We start from the raw sequence: 18,917 nt of genomic DNA, 5'->3' as shown, positions 1-18,917 counted from the left end.
TTCAATACTTGGGACCAAAGGCTTGAAATTACTTGAAACTCCGAGCAGAGGACTTGTGGGTTACTAACTCCGGAAGCAACTTGGACTTGGACTTGCCGGCCTTTGACTTGGAACTGGACTCTGACTTGAGGTTAAAGACTTCAGAGTTACTTGAGATGTGCAATGACTAGGTCCCACCTCTGACAACATTGCCTAAAGAAAGTAGACCTATCATAACCCACCAATGTGTTGTTTATCAGAAGAATCACTAAACCTAATAATGTCAAGGCCCAGTTAGTCAAAATGAATAGAACAGTTTGAGTCGTAGCTTTTGTCAAACAAACTCTTCACTGAGCTGATGGACACACAGTCAAAGCGGAGTTTCCATATTTGCCTAAAAAAACTACATTCAACAAAACATACAGGGCACAATTAGTCATTACGCCGTGTAGAACACTGTGTTTTACCCAGCATAGAAAATGGGTCCATGCAGTTTAGAGGATGGAGTATCCAGGAATGTGTTTCATCCCACAATTAATACAGTCAGTGTTAAAAACAAATGAAACATAAAAAATGATTGGAAATAGTTAAGTTTTTTAGTGAGCAGCAAAAAGTGCATTAGGATTCTCTGCAGAGGGACTTCTTGGAAAGTGAAGACCATTGTGCCCTATAGTGATCTGCTGCTCTGTGCCCTGGTCCTATTGACCAGATTATGAGAAACAAGGTTACACACCCACACACGCACGCACGCACACGTGCACACGCACACGCACCCCACCCCACCCCCACCCCCCACCCCCCCACACACACACACACCCCCCACACACACACACACACACAAACACAAACACGTTACAATGGGGAAAATTTATTATTGGTCAATGAAAAGCAACAGCTGTCAGTTCAATATAGCCATACCTTCAGGGCAGTGAGGAAGGCAAGGCAGCCATAGGTGACATGGTGGATTTACATTTGCAAACAGAAAAAAGAAACCTTGGCCCAAAGAATATTAACTATAACCAATAACAGATCAGTAGACTATTAGAGTTTTATAAGTACAAAAGGGAAAAAATGCTAAATTTGCCTTAAAATATGACCTTAATTGGCAAAATAAATAATTGTTTAATGGACTGTAAATTAAAGATAATATTTATCAGTTGTATTAACTTAACTATATGTCATTCTAGGACCCCATAGGCTATTTTATGGTTGCACCATTCAACAAAATAAATTTTGTAAAATTGAGGATTTGTCTGAACAAAGTTTGGCAGCAGTTTGGAAGTTTGCGGAAAGTGAAGACAAAATATGGACTAGGAAAAATAAAATTGCATTACAGACCACTTGAGAAAGGACAACCCCTGATGGATCTGTATTGTCTATATAAAATAAAATGAATGAGTAAAGGTTTTGCTGTATTTTATGAAAATGTTTTTTGTTGCATTTGTGTGTGTCTAAAATGTGCAGTGTTTAACTTTCCTCTCCATTTTCCCCTTTGATTAGTCGTTTGTTGCCCCTCTTTCCCCCGGGCCCACGAGGCTTTGCAAACACCTGCTTCAGAGTGTGCTCCATCGGATGAACCTCCTCATACAGGAAGTCCTCCGTCAGACCATCACCACTGTCTATTTCCATCTGAAACAACACACTTTTATAGTCATATATATTCGCACTGACAGTGATCCTCCCCCTCATGTGTGATCTGAGTGAGCTGTACCTTCTTTGTGACCTCCAGTTGATAGTCCCTCTCCACTTCATCCAATAATCTATTCTTACAGCTTGAATACAGCATCCTCTCTTTAATACTACAGGTGTACCCTGGCATTGAGTATATGAACACTGAAATGGAATCAAATGTTTATTAACACCTTGGACACCTTAATCACAACTACTATTGCGCATTGTACCTTCAAGGGACAAAATTAAACTATAGCTAGACTTTAGCTTGAAATTACGTTTGTAATTGTAAGTTATTTATATATATATATATATATATATATATATATATATATATATATATATATATATATATATATATATATATATATATATATATATATATATATATATATATATATATAATTGTGGTATTAACATGTTAACATTTATATCAAAATATGCCTTTACATTTTATGCATCGTGGCACACAACAGCATACTGACCCAGAGCCTCTTGCTGCTGTCCTTGGTGCGAATGTTTGAAGACAAAAAAGTGGTATCTGGGCGAATCTGAGGGAATCCTGTAGGGCAGCTCATGGGTCTCTGTGGGTTTGGTGTGGACCAGTTCAATGGTCTCTTTATCCACGTCCAATCTCTGCCACAGCACACACATACAGTTGAAACCAGAAGTTTACATACACTATATAAAAAGGCACATACGCTTTTTTCCCACTGTCTGACATGAAATCAGACTAAACTTGGCCTGTTTTAGATTAATTAGGATCACCAAAATTATTTCTATTTACTAAAAGCCCTAAAAATGAGGGAGGGATTTTTAAAGACAATTTTTCATGACTTTCTTCAAAGTCAGAAGTTTACATACAGTAAGATTACAATAACTTTAAACAATTTGGGAAAACTCAGATGATGATGATGATGTCATGTCTTTGGAAGCTTCTCATAGGTTTATTGACATCTGAATTAATTAGAGACACATTAGAGACATTTTCATTACTTTCTTCAAAGTCAGAAGTTTACATAAGTATTTGACACCATTGTCTTTAAACTGTATGACTTGGGTCAAATGTTTTGGATATCCTTTCACAAGCTTATCACAATAGTTAGCACGAATTTTGGCCTATTCCTCCTGATAGAACTCTGATTCAGGTTTGTGGCCACCTTGCTCACACATGCCCTTTCAGGTCTGCTCATACATTTTCAAAAGGATTGAGATTTCTGATGGCCACTCCAAAACACTGACTTTGTTATCCTTAAGCCACTTGGTCACCAGTTTGGCAGTATGCTTCAGGTCATTGTCCATTTGGAAGAACCATTTACGCCCAAGCTTTAACTTCCTGGCTGATGTCTTGAGATGTTGCTTCAGTATTTTCACATATGGTTCACACAAGGTCTTTTGCTGTTCCTATTCATCTCTGGGACACAGAACCTGTCTCCTTCCTGAGCAGTCCGATGGTTGCACACATGATATTTATACTTGTGTATAATTGTTTGAATAGATGAACGTGGCACCTTCAGGTGTCTGGGAATTGCACCAAGGATGAACCAGACTTGTGCAAGCCCACAATTCTCTTCCTGATATCTTGGCTGATTTCTTTTGACTTTTCCAGGATGTTACACAAAGAAGCAGAGTGTTTCAGGTGTGCTTCAAATACATCCACAGGTGTGTCTCTAATTAACTCAGATGTCAATAAACAAATCAGAAGCTTTCAAATACGTGACATCATCATCTGGGTTTTCCCAAATTGTTTAAAGTCATAGCAATCTTACTGTATGTAAACTTCTGACTTTGAAGAAAGTCATGAAAAATTGTCTTAAAAATCCTTCTCTCATTATTCTGACATTTAGCAAATCAAATAGAAATCATTTTGGTATTCTTAACTGACCTAAAACAGGAAAAGTTTAGTCTGATTTCACGTCAGACCATGAGAAAAAAAGCATATGTCTTTATTTAGTGTATGTAAACTTCTGGTTTCTACTGCACACTGTTCAACACGGGCCATGCACAAATCATTTTCAAAAGATCGACTGATCAGTCAGTGACATTTCACACTCACCAGCTGAATGTAGTTGATGCGTTTCTGCTTGAGCTGTTGCAGAGCACGTTTGGCTTCTTCTTGTAAAGGGAAAGCAAGACCCTGCAGTGTCTGGGCTCTCTTGTCTAAACCAAACTCCATTGTCACCTGTAATTACAATAACATAAAAACAGAGATGGTCAATATGTCGAATCAATAATATGGTGAATGTATTTTTGAAACTTGAGTATTGGGTATGCATTGTTGATAACAACAACCCACATCATCACAAATGCAGCATTGGGAGCAAATCAAAATAGAGCAAATATCTTGTAATTGTCATTGTTTGTACAAAGTAGGAAATGGGGTGATCACAGGGTTCCTCATGATTTGAAATGATACACAGTTCACAAATTCAGCCATAACATGAATATGTATCACCAGATTTAGTCCCCCTAGTGCAAGGGGATAGTGCTGCACGTTTGTGATGTCTGTTCACATTTGTCTGCTAGTTAAGCCTCAAAATATATTATATTACCAAACAACACCAAGAGCTTGTCTTTTTTTCTCACCTTTGCTCGTGCAGTTGGCGTCCCAATTCGTCTCCGCTCATCCTGTGGATCAAAAATCTGCCCAATATAACTCACTAGCATTGAAAAATATGCAATGTGCAAACATATTTAAAGGCCTTACCCAAACAACTTTATCCTGTTGGGAAAGCAAAACGCATGTATTAAAGGTTAATATGTCGATAATGATATAACACAGTATATCGTTTGCTTGCTTATTACCTCTGTGACTTTAATTCGTTGTAGCTCCTGCTCTGCTGTTGTTAGTGGAGCTGGAGATGAACATGAGGAAACATGTTTTAAATATCCCTGAAGGCACACATCGTCCTGTATAAAAGTGCCCAGAAAGTGGTTAGAGGTTAGAAATCACTAGGTTTTGTTATAATCTCAGAGGTTATAAAGTAAAAGACAAAGTAACAAACCGCTATTGTGCCAAACACTTCATCTTTAATGTGGCCTCCACCAAACTCCTTCTTTAATGTGGCACGCGTTGCAGCATACATCATCTTCTGCCTCACCTGAAGGGGATCAGTGAAAATAACACATTATCACAGTCTTAAAGGCTGTTTAGAGAGGAACAATAGCATCAATAATATATCTGTGAAGCCTCTCAGTTTCCGGGTCATGATGTATTAGTTTGTAAGTGCAATTCAATGGATATGATTATAGCCAGAAAATGTAAAAACCAAACAGGGCAGGTAATCCTGGTAAAACAAACAACATCTACAGAAGCAGAACCCAAAAATGTGTTTTAAAAATATTTCTAACCATATCTTTCAGTGCTTTTGCTTTTGAAAAAAAAAAAAAAGAATGATTTAAGCAATAACATAATTCAAATGACAGTAACTCTCTCCAAACGTACTGGCGATTGGTCAGGAGACCAGGCGATGAAGATCCACTCATATCCCTGTGCGTTCTTGGAGTCCAGTCTGTAGAGTAAATAGCACGGCTCCAGAGGGGTCAGGAGAGGAAGCAGGAAGTGGTCATAGTCTTTGTCCCAGCTCTGCCCAGGCTCTCTGTAAAAATCTAGCACCAACTGCTCTGTAGATGAAACACCATTATTCAATACCAGCTTATATGTCCCCAGAAGAAGTCAACTAGTCCATTCAAGTGTCTTTACCATTTCTGATGACAATCTTGACAATTCTAATGGCACCTCCCCTTGCACGGGCCAGAAAGTCTTTCAGGTCAGGTGTAGCTGGAGTAACCAGAGATACAGCAGACAAGTTAAAACTGAAGATGGGGGTTGAAAGCACCTGAGACAGAGTTAGGTAAGTAAGAACCTGAGCCTGCACTGCACATTTGATCCACTGCCAGACTGTCACACTATCACCTGAAGTAGCGCTGCCAGAGGGCATGCTCACAGGACAATACACTCACAAACTATTCAAAATATTAATTTTAACATTGATTACGGCTAGAACTATAGTGCCATTTCACTGAGCTTGGTTTAGACACACCTCCCTTCCTGTCCCTCACCATGGAAACCTAACAGAGCGTCTCATTAATGATGAAGGATCATGTGAGAAAGGTGAGAGAGGTATGCTTCCGCAAAACTGTCCTCCAGTGCTCCAGTTACAAAATGCCATAACACACGTATCAAACACAGGTTTCAGACTATACACAAATAAGTATATGCGTATGATTTGTTCCTGGTCATGCTTACATTTTCATTTGCTGTGTTTAGATGTGAACCTACAAGCAATGTGATTAATAAAGTGTAAAGTGCTAAAGAGCAAGAAAAAGAAAGAAATTAAAAAACAAAAAAACAAAAAAACATGTTTGGATTATGAGACAAAATAATTTAATTCCAAGCTAAAGTAATATAGATGGAAAATAGAATAAAATGTACAAACATGTGTAAAATAAATATGAAGGAAAAAGGGTAAAAATATATTGAAAGTTTTAAGAAATTGGAATTAGTTACGGGGAAGATGCATTACTTTGATTACATGTTTGAACCTACAAATGTTCAAGAAATTAATAAGATTCACAAAAGAAACAAGTCATAAAAGATTGAGACAGATTCACATTGTTAGTGATAGTAAAAAAAAAAAAAAAAAAAATCTAAAACAATAACGATGACTTGCCAATTATTCCTGTTTGGTGTGACATCTTTTGGCAGGTCGTTGCACCTCTTCACTCTCCTCTCACGCGCAGATGTTCCAGTCCAGAGCTGTGTGTGTAGGTCTCTCCTTACTCTCAGGTAGGTCGACTGCTTCACCTGTGCACTGCCAGACAGAGGGACCCACACGCACTGACATAGACCTGCCCCGAGGGAGACTGAGGAGACTCCTAACAACTGAAATATAATCTGCGGAACTGTGGCTGATGAGTAATAACGCGCCTGTCAGTGGAGCTGTCTCCTTAACCACTGATGTAAAACTCTTTGCGTATCGATGACTACAAACTTTAAAGCTCTTTGCAGGGGAGGAAGGCCTCTCTCACATACTGGAGACAGTGAGCACAACAGCGAAGAGGGACCAACGAAACACAGGAGAGGCTGCGCAGTAAGAAAAAACTACCCATCATGACATCAACGTTACAGATGCCGTCACTGTAGCTCATGTAAATTACAGTTTATCACTCATTCATAAAGAGCTTAGCTTCAACCCACAAAACTGCACAAGCTCAAATATCCAGCCACCTGGTCAAAGAAATCTGACACCAGGCCTGAAACTGACCACAATGTTTCAATACGGCTTCTTTGACTCAAAATAGTGTGTGCGCATTAGGTGGGGTCACTTAATGTACTAACATAGCAAAATATAGTAATATAAATAGATAATATAGCCTTACAAATACAAGAAAATCAATAGAGAAACAAAAATATAGCCTATATATACAGGATTCATGTAATTATGCAGGTAAAACATTTAAGCAACTTTAATTTGAAGGGTAAAATAAAGTCAAAACAGACAAAACAAAAAAGCTGCATACAAGAACATTTGACCAGGTGCTCAGAGGGAGTCTGCAATGTATTTATCCTACTATTCACCACTTAATTATGGCTGTATAGACACGGGCCTGCACAGGTGGGTGATAAGTGTGTACCTGTGAGGTTACCTGTGATGGGTCATGTATTATTCATTCAGTGGTGAGTACACAGCCCAGGCCCTCTGCATTATTCAGCAGAGCCCCCACCTTTCTGTAGCACGAAGACACACTTTAGTGTCCACAGACAAACACCAAACAAAAAGACACTCATTCATGACGTCGATTACAGATACAGGGGCTTCACTGTGAGTAAATAAATGACTGACTGAATCTTCCCATAAAAAAGTGTCAAATTTTATGGATGCAACAATACTCAATATAATACTTAATTGTTCAACCGTCACACTGCAATACATTGTGCCACTATACCCTCACGATACTACTCCAGCACCATTTGGCAAAGAAAGAAAAGGATTAGTCATACCAATACTACTTATGCCATATATCCCCAATATTAGTAAGTGAACAGCTCCATAAAGACCTAACTGTGCTAGATTCAAACAGAGAAGTAATCTAATAAAATGTAATGCTTATTGATTGTTGTTTTGAGATCAAAAACATATCAAATTGTGAGAAAACTGTATCGTTGCATCCTTAGAATATATTCACATTACAGTTTGAAAGGTGTAGTTACTTTAGAAAAACTGTTTATTTTGTATGTCATCAATACACTTTTAAAACAAACCTAATTCAAAATAAATATAAAATGTTAAAAAAACAATAAAACTGCCATGACAGTTACATGATGTACATCAAAATGGCTAAAATACTGCTTCCCCCGGGTAATGTTTTTAGAAAGCACAATGTCGCATTTCATTGCTTTGCAGAAGATATTCAAATATATTTGCCCGTGAACACCAATGACCAGACCACAATCAAAGCTCTGCAGGACTGTCTCAGGGATGTGCAGACTTGGCTGAGCACAAACTTCCTGAACTTAAATCAAAATAAAACTGAGATTGTGGTGTTTGGCGAAAATAACCCACTGCTTGGGCATGACAGTGTGTGATCGGTCCTCTGTCCTCTTATTGTTGTCCTGCAGTGAGGAATCTTGTGGTGATTGTAGTCTCTATGTTCAAACTGGACAAGTACATTAGCTCTGTCATAAAGTCCAGTGTTTTTCAGTTGAGGCTCCTTGCTTAAGTAAAGCCCTGCCTTCCACAGGTGGATTTTCAAAGAGCAATCCACGAATTTCTAATGTCATGTCTGGATTATTGTAATTCTTTGTATGTGGGGCTGGACCAGGGCTCCCTGCAGCGCTTACAGAATGTCCAGAACGCTGCAGTTCATCTGCTGACAAAAACTAAGAGACAAGGGCACATCACTCCTGTACCTGCACTGGCTCCCTATTTCTTCTCCCTGGCATTTAATACTAGCTAGACATGATATCTTGGTATTTTATTGTTCTTTTCCTATGTATCATTTTATCTGAACTTGAAATGAATAGAATAAAAAGTCTAACATAGTTAAAAGTAGTGTGGTTCTTTACATCAAAAAGCGAAAACACTATTAAGGTTTTCTTTAAAAGTCATCAACACAGGGGAGCCAAAATGTCTGTCGAAAGAACAAAAGATATATTAGATGTTTAAGCCATGGCAGTAAGCTTTTGTCCTTGGTATATGGTTGAGCTTTTTTTTTTTACCATGTTGGAGCAGGCACTTGCAAATGTCATGTATCTGGGGTTGAACTGCAGGGAGTTGATGGGTCCTGGGTGTTTGCCATCTAGCACAGCCACCTTCATCCCACTGTCGGCACTCCAAACATGGACTCGCCCATCCTCTGATCCTGCAGCAGAGATGGATAGGGAAGAGACAATGTGAGAGAAGAAATTAAGAATAGAAATTATGACTACTGCAATAACTGTATTTTCTGATACAATGAAATACGTACCTACATAATTTGACTGATTGACTGATATGTCGTGTGAGTAAATAATTAAATAAAAAAATAATTTTATAAGAATATTATATGCACGTCTACACACAGTGACCATTACAAGAAGCAGTTAATTATAGGGTTAAGTTTCAGGGCTCACCAATCATGACAAACTGAGAGTCAGGGGTAAAGCAGGCCTCTAATGGAATACCTCTGCTGTTGTTGTACCCCTATAAAACATTTCACAAACTTCATATAAATGCATGCAAAGGTTGTATTAGTGTTTAGACAGGAAACTTACAGAAAATGTGTGCAGCACTGCTCCACTGAAGGCATTCAGGACACGAATCATCCCTCCATTTGTAGAGATGAGAATCTGCTTGCCATTATAACTGAATTTAAGTCCAGTCCAGTCACAAAAACGATTAAAAATTATCTCAAATGAAGCAAAGGGGCCCTTAAAACAGACAAAGAGTGAAATGGTAATATATTTAGTTGTGGCAAATATAAATATTATGTAATTCCGGTGATGTATAAATCATTTAAATTTTTTTAACAATACTAAAGTTTCATAATGGACTCTGATACTGAAAAAAGGGGTAATACTGAATACAGATTTTGATAACACACAAAAAAACAACATATTTTTAGACAACATGATAAATTCTTAACATATAAGTTTCTTTACAAAGCCATGTGGTCTTATACTAAATCTGAAATGGCTCAAAATCATTCTAAAACTATTCATGAAATGTCAAACTTTGTCAAGCTACGTTATATTTTTCCAGTATTGATACCTGTTGAAATGAATCTCTAGTCTTAGCATGGATTAGTATCTAGGTATTGATTTTTTAACAACCCCAAATCATTCAAACCAAGTAAGATGAACAAATTGTTGTTTTATCTAATTTGGCTACCTTGTCAGAAGCTCGTAGGTCATATAATTTAAGGAGCTGTGAGTCAACACCAGCAGCAAATATCAGTCCATCAGGATCAAAAGAGCACACAGATGTCCCCAGGGGATTGGTTAGGCCCTGAAACACAGTGAAGTGCATAAAAAAGGTACAGAGTTGACATTTTCAAATTAAAAAGTGGTTTTAAGATGTCCACTCACCTGGCAGTTTGGTGAGCGCAGATCCCAGAGGCGAATGGTCTTATCCAAAGAGCTTGAGATAAATGTGTCATCCACAGGTGACATTGAGAGGGAAATGACACTGAAAAGGAATGTAAAATAAAAACTTATCAAAAGAAATTATATATGGTATCTGGTAATAATGACAGAACACAGTAATAGTAAAATGGTTTGCTTAATTTGTTAAGTGTTGTTTTACCAACCTTGCTGTGTGGCCTGGAAAATATCTGATGAACTTGTTGTCGGTGAGGGATAAATATCTGATGGTATCTGTACATCAGGAAATAGTTTACTGCATGTTCTCTTCGTGTGTTGATGTTTAGAAAAGGGAAATACAATATAAGTACCATCTAGTTTGTTGGAGCTGAAAACCACAGTATCCGCATCACTGTGAGTGTAACGGATCAGATCCACTCCATACTTTTTGCTGTACAGGGTGCCTGATGGTCTGAGTAAAAATCCTCCGTCACAATCATGTTTACATTTTACACATGCAAATTAAATTATATTATTTATATTCACCTTCCCTCTTGCCTCATGTCATACAATATAATAGAGTCGTCGTCGCTGCTAGATAACGCATTTTCACCGTTTGGGCTGAAATCCACACAGTTGACTTTGTCTAAATGCTCTCGGTAGGTCCTTGCGACTCTAAAACTTCGAAAAACGCCATCTGTAATTTTCATGATTTGAGGTTTGCGTAAAGGTATGCTACGGTGAAAACAAAGGTGTAATCAATTTTTTTTAAAGTGTCCTGTGCATTTCTCCTCTTGTTCAATCTTCACGGCAGTTTGACGATTTCGTGTTGCCTGTACAATGATTTAATATCCATTAAAAATACATAAAAAGGAAATTTTCTACATTTTGAACTGCGTTCCGTGAAACATGTCGTGGACCATTGCCACCATGTATTAAAGTTCCTGCGTTGTCCGAGTGGGCGGTGATTATAATGACAATTACCTTTTTGCTTGCATGTTTACAACGGGCAGTTCGGATGAACAAAACGAACTAAAAACAGAAACGCTTTACAGTGACGGAACGTCTTTTCAGAATAATGGTTATGGTAAACCATGATCAAGTACAGCGACTCTAAATCAACCCAACTCTTCATAAACATGTTTTATCGATAACTTTGCATCGCATTTCAGGGTATATTCATGTGTTCCCGCAGCAACGTCACACTACCTTTTAGTTTTCTGCAATTAAGACAAGTATTTTGAAGGAAGGGAAGTTTACGCTACAGCATGTGTCTTCTGAGGGAAAGCAAACGGTGAACGATCTGAACATGAATTTCTGTACAAGTATAGTTAGCAGAGAGTTTTGCGCAATTCTTTATCATCCACAAACATGGGCACACTGTCGCAGACTTCAGCGGAGCTTACGGGGCCTGAGCGCCGGGGTCACATTGGACACAGACCCGAGAGACAAGCCTCGACTTCGGGCAGTGGATCTGGCGGAAAAGGTTCAGAAGGAGAAACTAAAGACCCACGTAGACCCGACTCCCGTGTCCGCATTACAGCAGAGGGTGACTGAGCTCAAACAGTTCACACGGCAGCTCCAAAATGTGCATCCCAATGTGATGGCCAAACACCTGCACAGAAGCGTCCTGTATCAGGACAAGGACCTGGTTATCATCAACAAACCATACGGAATAACTGTGCGAGGTAAAGTGTGTTAAAGGTTTGCACAATCTGAAGCAATCAGTTGGTAAAGAATGTAATATGCGTATGTTTCAGTTATCTAAAAATTAACAATGGGAGTATGCTGAGTGGTAATAAAATAGATAATACATTTTGCTCTTCTAGATGACTCCACAACAAACTCAATGTCCATCTCCAGTGTGCTTCCTATACTGTGTAAAATGATGGATGGGATGAAAGTGAAGACTGATTCTCTGCTTCTGCCTTGTCTGGGTCTGGAGAAGGAGGTCACTGGGGTTCTTCTGTTAGCTCAAAGTGTAAAAGCAGCAGAGCATATAACTTACCTACATAGACACAACCAAGTGCAAAGGAAATACTGGTAAGATGATCATGTAAAATCGATTTACCGGTAAGTTCATAGTTTATTCCATGGTCTTTTGATTTTTTTCAATAGGGCTGTTGTAGTGGGTAAGCCAGTTCCAGCGGAGGGAGTCATAGATATTCCAATTATTGAACGTGAGGTCACCAGACCTCAGCCACATTATAAGGTTCTCTATATCTATTGCCTTTGATTGATTTAAACAAAACACATTCTAACTGCATTTATTTTCTTTCAGATGTCTCTTAGTCCTCTTTTCCGAATGAACAATGGTGGAGATGGTCTAACCAAAATGCGAGCGCATCGGCAAGCTGAACCTGCAGTGACCAAATATAAGGTTTTGGATAGCAACAGTGGTTGCAGTCTTGTGGAACTAGAGCCACTGACTGGTAATGACATAGTTGTAATTTCTTCAGAAATGGCTAAGAAAATAATCTTCATGTCAATTATTTTTACAGATGTGAAGCATCAGTTGAGGGTTCATATGGCATTTGCCTTGGCTTGTCCCATTCTTGGTGATCATAAATATTCCCACTGGAGCAAGCTGGCACCTCAGGTATGTTAATATTGTATTCAAGTTAAACATGCATCTGCAGTTTGTAGTAACAAATATTTCCTCTACACTATGAACACCATTTCTACTTGTGTATGATCTTGATCTACAGAAGTTGCCAGAGCGGGTACTGAAAAAGCTGAAACTGGAACAAAGCAAGAGCCGTAATCTTCCTCTTCACTTGCATGCTCGAGAGTTGACAGTTCAACAAACACCAGAAATTAACCTCACCTGTCCTCTTCCTAAATACTTTTTCCAGACTGTGGGTCTTCTTCACCTAACTTTTACAGATGAAAAACACAAATAATACAATTACGAATTGTAATCCTAGAGGGCCATTGTGTGTGTTTTCCCAAAATAGACAATGATCTGTAGTGTCTATAACAGACATGGGCAAACTACAGCCTGGGGGCCACACGGCCCTTTGGGTTTATTAATCCGGCCCGCCAAACATGACCAAATATATTAAAATAGGTAATGGTAAACCTTATTCAGTTTACCTTTTCAACAAGTTGTTGATCTTTTCCTGCTGTGTTTATGCTGTGAAATTTAATAAATCAATTATTAATTGAATTAATGCATTTGGAAAACAATTTGTACAATGAGCCTTGCATATTCATGCTTTGCTACATGTTACAGGCCAAATCTCTAATGTAATATATATCCTGGCCCAGCCCCTGTCAATTTTTTTTAACCCATTGTGGCCTGTGTGTCAAAGTTTGCCCACCCCTGGTCTATAATGTGATTTCACAGAATTCAACCTTATTCTGGACAACTAAGGGATTACACAGAGAAACCTTCAATTCATTTTATGAATGAATTAGGAAAAACACTTAAGAGGTTTGCTTCTATTTTATAGTGTGAACATGGTTATATATACATACAGACAAGTGATCAGACATATACATCCCATATAGTAGCCAATGTAACCAACTTAATTAGAAAAAAAAAAAGACTTTTCTAAGAGTGCAATTAGCACTTAGTTTTAGATGATGAAGTGACTTCGGTCTCATACCAAGCATAAATTATTTCATTTGAGAAAACAGGCACATGTAGTATTTTTAGCTTTGAGCAAATTGTGATAATTGTGATACAAACTAAATGAATGCTGGTCTGTGTAAAGATAATCATATTGAACCATGAATGGTTTTGTCGGCACAAGGTTAAATATCCCCTTATCATACTGACCTATACATGCATCAGTCATTTTCTGTTACAGCATCTCCTGAGCTCAAATCAAGATCCACTTTTGTCCAACAGCTAATGCAAAGACAAAGACTTGTCCAATGAAAATCCATAAACTGAAAATTATCCAGAAAGGCTTCAAAGGCTTTCCTGGTGGTGACAGAGGCAGGTGTTTCTTCAATCACTGACTTGGCCAGTTTATAGAGTCAGGTTGGCTACTGCATAGTCCACTTTCGACAACTTCCCATTCACCAGGTCATTCGGTCCTGTTCTTTTAGCTTATGGTCACAGCAGTACTGAAGAACAATTCCTGGATCTCTTGGACCACAATGATTCGTGACAGCATTTGTTCCACTTGCTGACTGTTGAGTGGCTGAGATGAATACCACATTGGGCTATTGGGTGCCACTACAGGCTCTGGAGTCATATAGTATGCATCATTGCGACCTTTGACACTTTGTGGACTGAGGGAGAAAAAAAACTTTTAGCTTAAGCATTTGGTATACTAAAAGAATGTATGTCAGAGCAACTTACCATTTAAAGAGATAAAAATCATACAATTTTATTGGGCAGCGGAGTGGGTTATCTGGTTCCTCAACCTGCTCTTCATACATTTCATCGCTCACTAAAATGAGAAAATTCTTTCAGTTACTCAAGTGATTTGAATTTAAAATGCATATTTCATTGCAAATAAGCCTTTTTACCTTTTGTTCCGGGACTTGTTAAGCCTGGTCCTTTCAGAAGGCGGATACTTGTTGCTTTGTCTTTAGAATTTCCCGGGTTTTTCCTAGCATGTCTCAAGACTTTGGAGAATGCGACTTTCATATGCTGTTCAGGTGTTATGAGACGGAAATATCTGTCATATAAATCAGATACACCAGTTAAATAAAATACAACAAACTTCAATTTCTGAGACATAATTTCTGATGCTCACTTAGTGTTGAAGTACATTAGCGTTGTAAGTAGGGTTGTCGGAGAGTGTGCACCAAGCTGCTTGCATTCCCAGAGCATCTCCTCAGTCACATGACTTGGAATAATGTAACCTGCGAAGGCACAATACAATGTTTATACTTAAGTACAAGCTTAAAAATAAATCAACACTGTATATATGCTGTATTACCAAGAGGATGAACACTGGGTTTCCAGCCATCCAGAAGTTTGTGTAATGATTCAGAAAAGCGTGTGTAATATGGATCAGAGAAAATGTCGTCAACACGTCCATTTTCAGACAGATACTGTAAAAGTAAAAAAACCCCAAAACATTCAATTTCAATGAACTGAGCAAAAGTGAATGAAACATATTTTAATGTTACCTTTTGTATGCATAAGAAAACATAATAAAGAACATCAGGTGAAAACTCCTCTTCATCCAATCCACGAGCCTCTTTAGTCATCAGAGAGAGAGCCAGGTTCAACTCGGCCACTGCACTAGAAACCAAGTCCTCCTGAAACCGTAAAGGCTGGCGACCTGTAAACCCAAATAAAAGATTTTGTTTGAAGTGTATCTTTGCAAACAAACAGACTTTTACAATTGCAGAACACCATTTGTGCAATTCTTGTACATCACACCTAATATCAGCCACACTCATTTTACAATATCACGCACTATTGTGAAACTTTAATCACTTACGTCCAATAGGTGCCAACTTAGTCTTTTCTTGCTTGATAAGCTCTGCATTTTTACGCTTTGCCCATAATTTCCAGACCTCCAGACCCTCTTCTGGCTTTAGGCAGACAGGAACTAGGATCTCTGCAGAGGGCTCACCTTGGCCTTCAGTCTCTACTTGAGCCTTCATGACAAAATTACACAATGGTTACTTCATTACAAGTATATTTACATTCATAATGGACTATGGAATACAGTTCCAACCTGCAGGTGGAGCTGCTGTTCCTGTCCCTGTTCAACTTGGTTCTGCTGCTGATTTGGATCCCAAATGTGCACAGACTGTGTGGTGCTGTATGCTCCCCCAACAGTCTGCACTGCCACAGGGATGTGAATGTTTCCATTCATAAATTGCGCAGGGAATAGGGTCTGAACCATTTCTTCCTGTGTTCCTGAAGAAGTGGCCTGTACATCCACAGAAGTGGATGAATTTGGAGACATATTGTCTTTTCCATTGGTGGTGGTTACCTGCACTGTCCCGTATGCATCTTGTGGGATGGCAATGTGAGTGACACCCTGCTGTTGAGGTGTTGAATACACTGGGATGGTCCAGGTCTCACCTGAAGGACCAGTGATTGTACCTGTCGTACTATACAGCTGAGCACTGTCCACAGTCAGCAGATCTGGCCGTAAGGACACATAACTTTGCTGTTGCCCTTGAGGAATGGTGAGAACTCTAGCTACTTGCTGTCCCTGTGGAACAGCATAGGACACAGCTACAGGAACATCCACCTTGCGCTTTTTAGCAGGCTGAAGTACAGTTGACACAGAGCTGGCCCTCCTCTCTCCCTCTCTGGAGGAGTCCTCTATAGTCTGTATTTGAATTTGTTTCCCAGTTTGCAACTGAATATGTTGTCCATCTGATAACTGAATCTGTTGCCCATCTGAGAGCTGGATTTGTTGGCCAGGTTGTAGTTGGATTTGCTGACCAGGCTGTAGCTGGATGTGCTGCCCTCCTGTCAGCTGAATTTGTTGGCCACCTTGTAGTTGAATTTGTTGGCCACTAGACAACTGGATGGATTGTCCCCCTGCTACAGCGGCGACCAGCTGCGCTTGAATCTGTAAAATATCCATATTGTGTTTTGTGAGTGGAAAAGAGAAATACCACAGGAAAAGCAATTAATACAGTTCTTAAGTACGAGGTACCTGTTGCTGTTGCTCTTCAGTAAGCTCTCCCTGTTGAACAAGTGCTTGAAGATCTTGTTGTGGAGAGGTGACCTGAAGAACATGGCTCACTGTTTGTCCCTGCTGTCCCTGGATTTGAACCTGAAAATAAAGATATGTTTATCAGTTGTTGCTAGTAAGTAAATGTAAGTAGTAAGTAATTACCTGCACTTGCAGGGGCTGTTCAGAAAGTTGTGGTGACATTTCACTTGAGGTCACCTGTACCTGTTACAAGTCATAGATCAAGATGTATTTACTATGCACATCACTACAAAATCACTGGTTGTGCAATTAATGTAGAGGGAGACTGTTCTTACAGGGCAAGCCAGCTCTAGTAGAGATCCTGCCACCTCTGTGCTGTCAGTGTACACACAATTGGCATCTTGCTGCTGGTACACCATGGTGGTAGTAGTCACAGCTTCCTCCTGCTCACTGAATTCCTGAAGCACTTCTGAGCCTTTGGAAAGAGACTCCAAAAACTCCTTCATTTTGTGCTGAGGCACAGTGCGGGCCTTTTGCCGCACGTATTCATCAAATGAGACCACTCCACTCTCCTGTTCATTCATCTCTACGTCACCTAAGAAACAAAACATTTCAACATGTAAGATTCATACCTCCATACCAGATCTAGACCGTGATGGTCTGTTATTACATGCTTATTCCAAACCAATCATCACATATCCTTATCATAACTGAATGCAGCACAACACAGTAGAATGTAATTCTAGTCTTAGAGAACACACAAAGTGCAAAGTCCATTTTATGCAATCGTGAAATACTTTAGTTTAGTTAAACGTACAGTTTAACCGAAACTACTGATTTTATTTAAAAATCACCAAACTAGCGATTTGGCAAATATCACCTGAGCATATGTGAATGTGTAAAATTGGTAGTTAGCCTTAGCTTCACTACGACAGCAATACATTGTTTGCTTGCTATCAATTAGTCCAAAAACACAACGCCCACTGCAGTGGACACAACATGCACACATTATAACTTGTAGTTTAGACCATGTGTATATTTAGACGGCTGTCACCAACAATAACAGTTCATTGCTGGTTTGGTTAGCTGCTAGCTAGTCGCTTTGCTAATGTTAGCCTGTTAGCTTTGGATCTGGTCATGCTACCTTAAATAAAACGAAATCCTCTTCTTTCCGCGAAGGCACGATGTTTAAAAGTAAAAAAGCCGATAAACCTCCAACAGATACCACCAGGATGTCCGCCTCGTTGCTACATAGCCAAGCAAGCACCAGCAAAAATCCGCAAAAATTAATTACTTTACAATAAAATGTTGGAGTAGCTAGAGCAGCAGGCGAGGTCTCTGACGAGAGCCTATTCAAGACAACGAGGCACCCTCGTCTGAACAAATTTCCTGCTACCACGGAAAAATGTCTGTCTTACTACAGGTCAACACACAAGTGTGTCATGAACTGAGACGTATTTTGATAGAAATAGCCATTAAAACAGAAAAACCCTAATAGAAATACACATATATAAATAGTAGGCCTTGAAAAACAATTTCCTCAATGTGCTTAATCTTGAGAATGTGGTGACAGCACTCTAGAGTCTAAAGACTCCTACTTATTTTTGTTTTAACATATTGATACAACCTTACTATATGATTCAATAATGGCTCAATTCAGCCCTACAACATAGTAGTCTTTATAACCATAGAGCTGTTAAAACTACTCTAATATTTCTTGCAAATTGGGCCGTGTTCTGTGAAATAAAGATATGATCATCTCATGTTATATAAACTCCATATATGTAGCACCAAAAAGCTTTGAAACCTTGTTCTTAATTATGGGACCTCCACTTGAACGCATGTACCTTTAACAACATCTAACTTCCCCAGTCTGCCTTAAAGAGCCAGGCATGTGCCAGTGAGTGCCTCCCCAGATTTCCCCACAACAAACTGCCTCTCAGCCTTCTTAAGGTGGACCGCCAGAGATGCACTTCACCAATGGGCCACGTCTAGTTGGTGTTGGGCATGAAAGGGTTAATTCCCACACTCAGTACTGCTCTCTCCATGTGATTTTGTGATTTGACCATTGACTGTATGTTTGACATAATTATGTGTATAGTTGGTCTACTCAT

General features: G+C 39.1%; 3 protein-coding genes across 5 annotated transcripts; 1 reads left to right on the top strand and 2 right to left on the bottom strand.

Moving 5' to 3' along the window:
- Nucleotides 1–1,165: 1,165 nt before the first annotated feature.
- On the bottom strand, nucleotides 1,166–11,161 carry LOC117370582 (WD repeat-containing protein 82-like). Of its 3 annotated transcripts, XM_033966036.2 has the most exons (17): nucleotides 10,760–11,144; nucleotides 10,585–10,685; nucleotides 10,441–10,507; nucleotides 10,220–10,319; nucleotides 10,023–10,139; nucleotides 9,407–9,562; nucleotides 9,266–9,335; nucleotides 8,873–9,015; nucleotides 5,096–5,269; nucleotides 4,656–4,751; nucleotides 4,456–4,560; nucleotides 4,358–4,372; nucleotides 4,237–4,278; nucleotides 3,707–3,832; nucleotides 2,136–2,286; nucleotides 1,691–1,812; nucleotides 1,176–1,608 (listed from the first exon to the last, which is right to left on the bottom strand). In XM_033966036.2, exons 1-17 carry the CDS (start codon nucleotides 10,921–10,923, stop codon nucleotides 1,447–1,449), a joined length of 1,911 nt encoding a protein of 636 aa, XP_033821927.1. In that variant the 5' UTR covers nucleotides 10,924–11,144; the 3' UTR covers nucleotides 1,176–1,446. The 3 variants fall into 3 exon arrangements, with proteins under 3 accessions (XP_033821925.1, XP_033821927.1, XP_033821926.1); XM_033966034.2 differs by lacking the exons at nucleotides 8,873–9,015; nucleotides 9,266–9,335; nucleotides 9,407–9,562; ... (3 more) ...; nucleotides 10,585–10,685; nucleotides 10,760–11,144 and adding an exon at nucleotides 5,354–5,684 and having other exon boundaries at nucleotides 1,166–1,608; nucleotides 5,096–5,274; XM_033966035.2 differs by lacking the exons at nucleotides 1,176–1,608; nucleotides 1,691–1,812; nucleotides 2,136–2,286; ... (4 more) ...; nucleotides 4,656–4,751; nucleotides 5,096–5,269 and adding an exon at nucleotides 7,186–8,784 and having other exon boundaries at nucleotides 10,760–11,161.
- Nucleotides 11,162–11,463: 302 nt separating this feature from the next.
- On the top strand, nucleotides 11,464–13,139 carry LOC117370584 (pseudouridylate synthase RPUSD4, mitochondrial-like). The gene is made up of 6 exons (XM_033966038.2): nucleotides 11,464–11,901; nucleotides 12,043–12,256; nucleotides 12,332–12,425; nucleotides 12,495–12,645; nucleotides 12,715–12,812; nucleotides 12,922–13,139. The coding sequence occupies exons 1-6, from the start codon at nucleotides 11,523–11,525 to the stop codon at nucleotides 13,114–13,116; spliced, it is 1,131 nt and encodes a 376-aa protein (XP_033821929.1). The 5' UTR covers nucleotides 11,464–11,522; the 3' UTR covers nucleotides 13,117–13,139.
- Nucleotides 13,140–13,603: 464 nt separating this feature from the next.
- Nucleotides 13,604–18,213, bottom strand: LOC117370572 (transcriptional regulator QRICH1-like). The gene is made up of 12 exons (XM_033966019.2): nucleotides 17,948–18,213; nucleotides 17,139–17,398; nucleotides 16,987–17,046; nucleotides 16,804–16,923; nucleotides 15,865–16,716; nucleotides 15,625–15,784; nucleotides 15,308–15,462; nucleotides 15,115–15,229; nucleotides 14,929–15,037; nucleotides 14,699–14,850; nucleotides 14,529–14,619; nucleotides 13,604–14,458 (listed from the first exon to the last, which is right to left on the bottom strand). The coding sequence occupies exons 2-12, from the start codon at nucleotides 17,385–17,387 to the stop codon at nucleotides 14,269–14,271; spliced, it is 2,253 nt and encodes a 750-aa protein (XP_033821910.1). The 5' UTR covers nucleotides 17,388–17,398; nucleotides 17,948–18,213; the 3' UTR covers nucleotides 13,604–14,268.
- Between the last annotated feature and the right edge of the window lie 704 nt (nucleotides 18,214–18,917).

Source organism: Periophthalmus magnuspinnatus, chromosome 5, assembly GCF_009829125.3.
Source record: "Periophthalmus magnuspinnatus isolate fPerMag1 chromosome 5, fPerMag1.2.pri, whole genome shotgun sequence".
Lineage (NCBI taxonomy): Eukaryota > Metazoa > Chordata > Actinopteri > Gobiiformes > Gobiidae > Periophthalmus > Periophthalmus magnuspinnatus.
The sequence above is the reverse complement of the archived record's forward strand: the minus strand, read 5'-3'. Positions and strand labels throughout refer to the sequence as shown.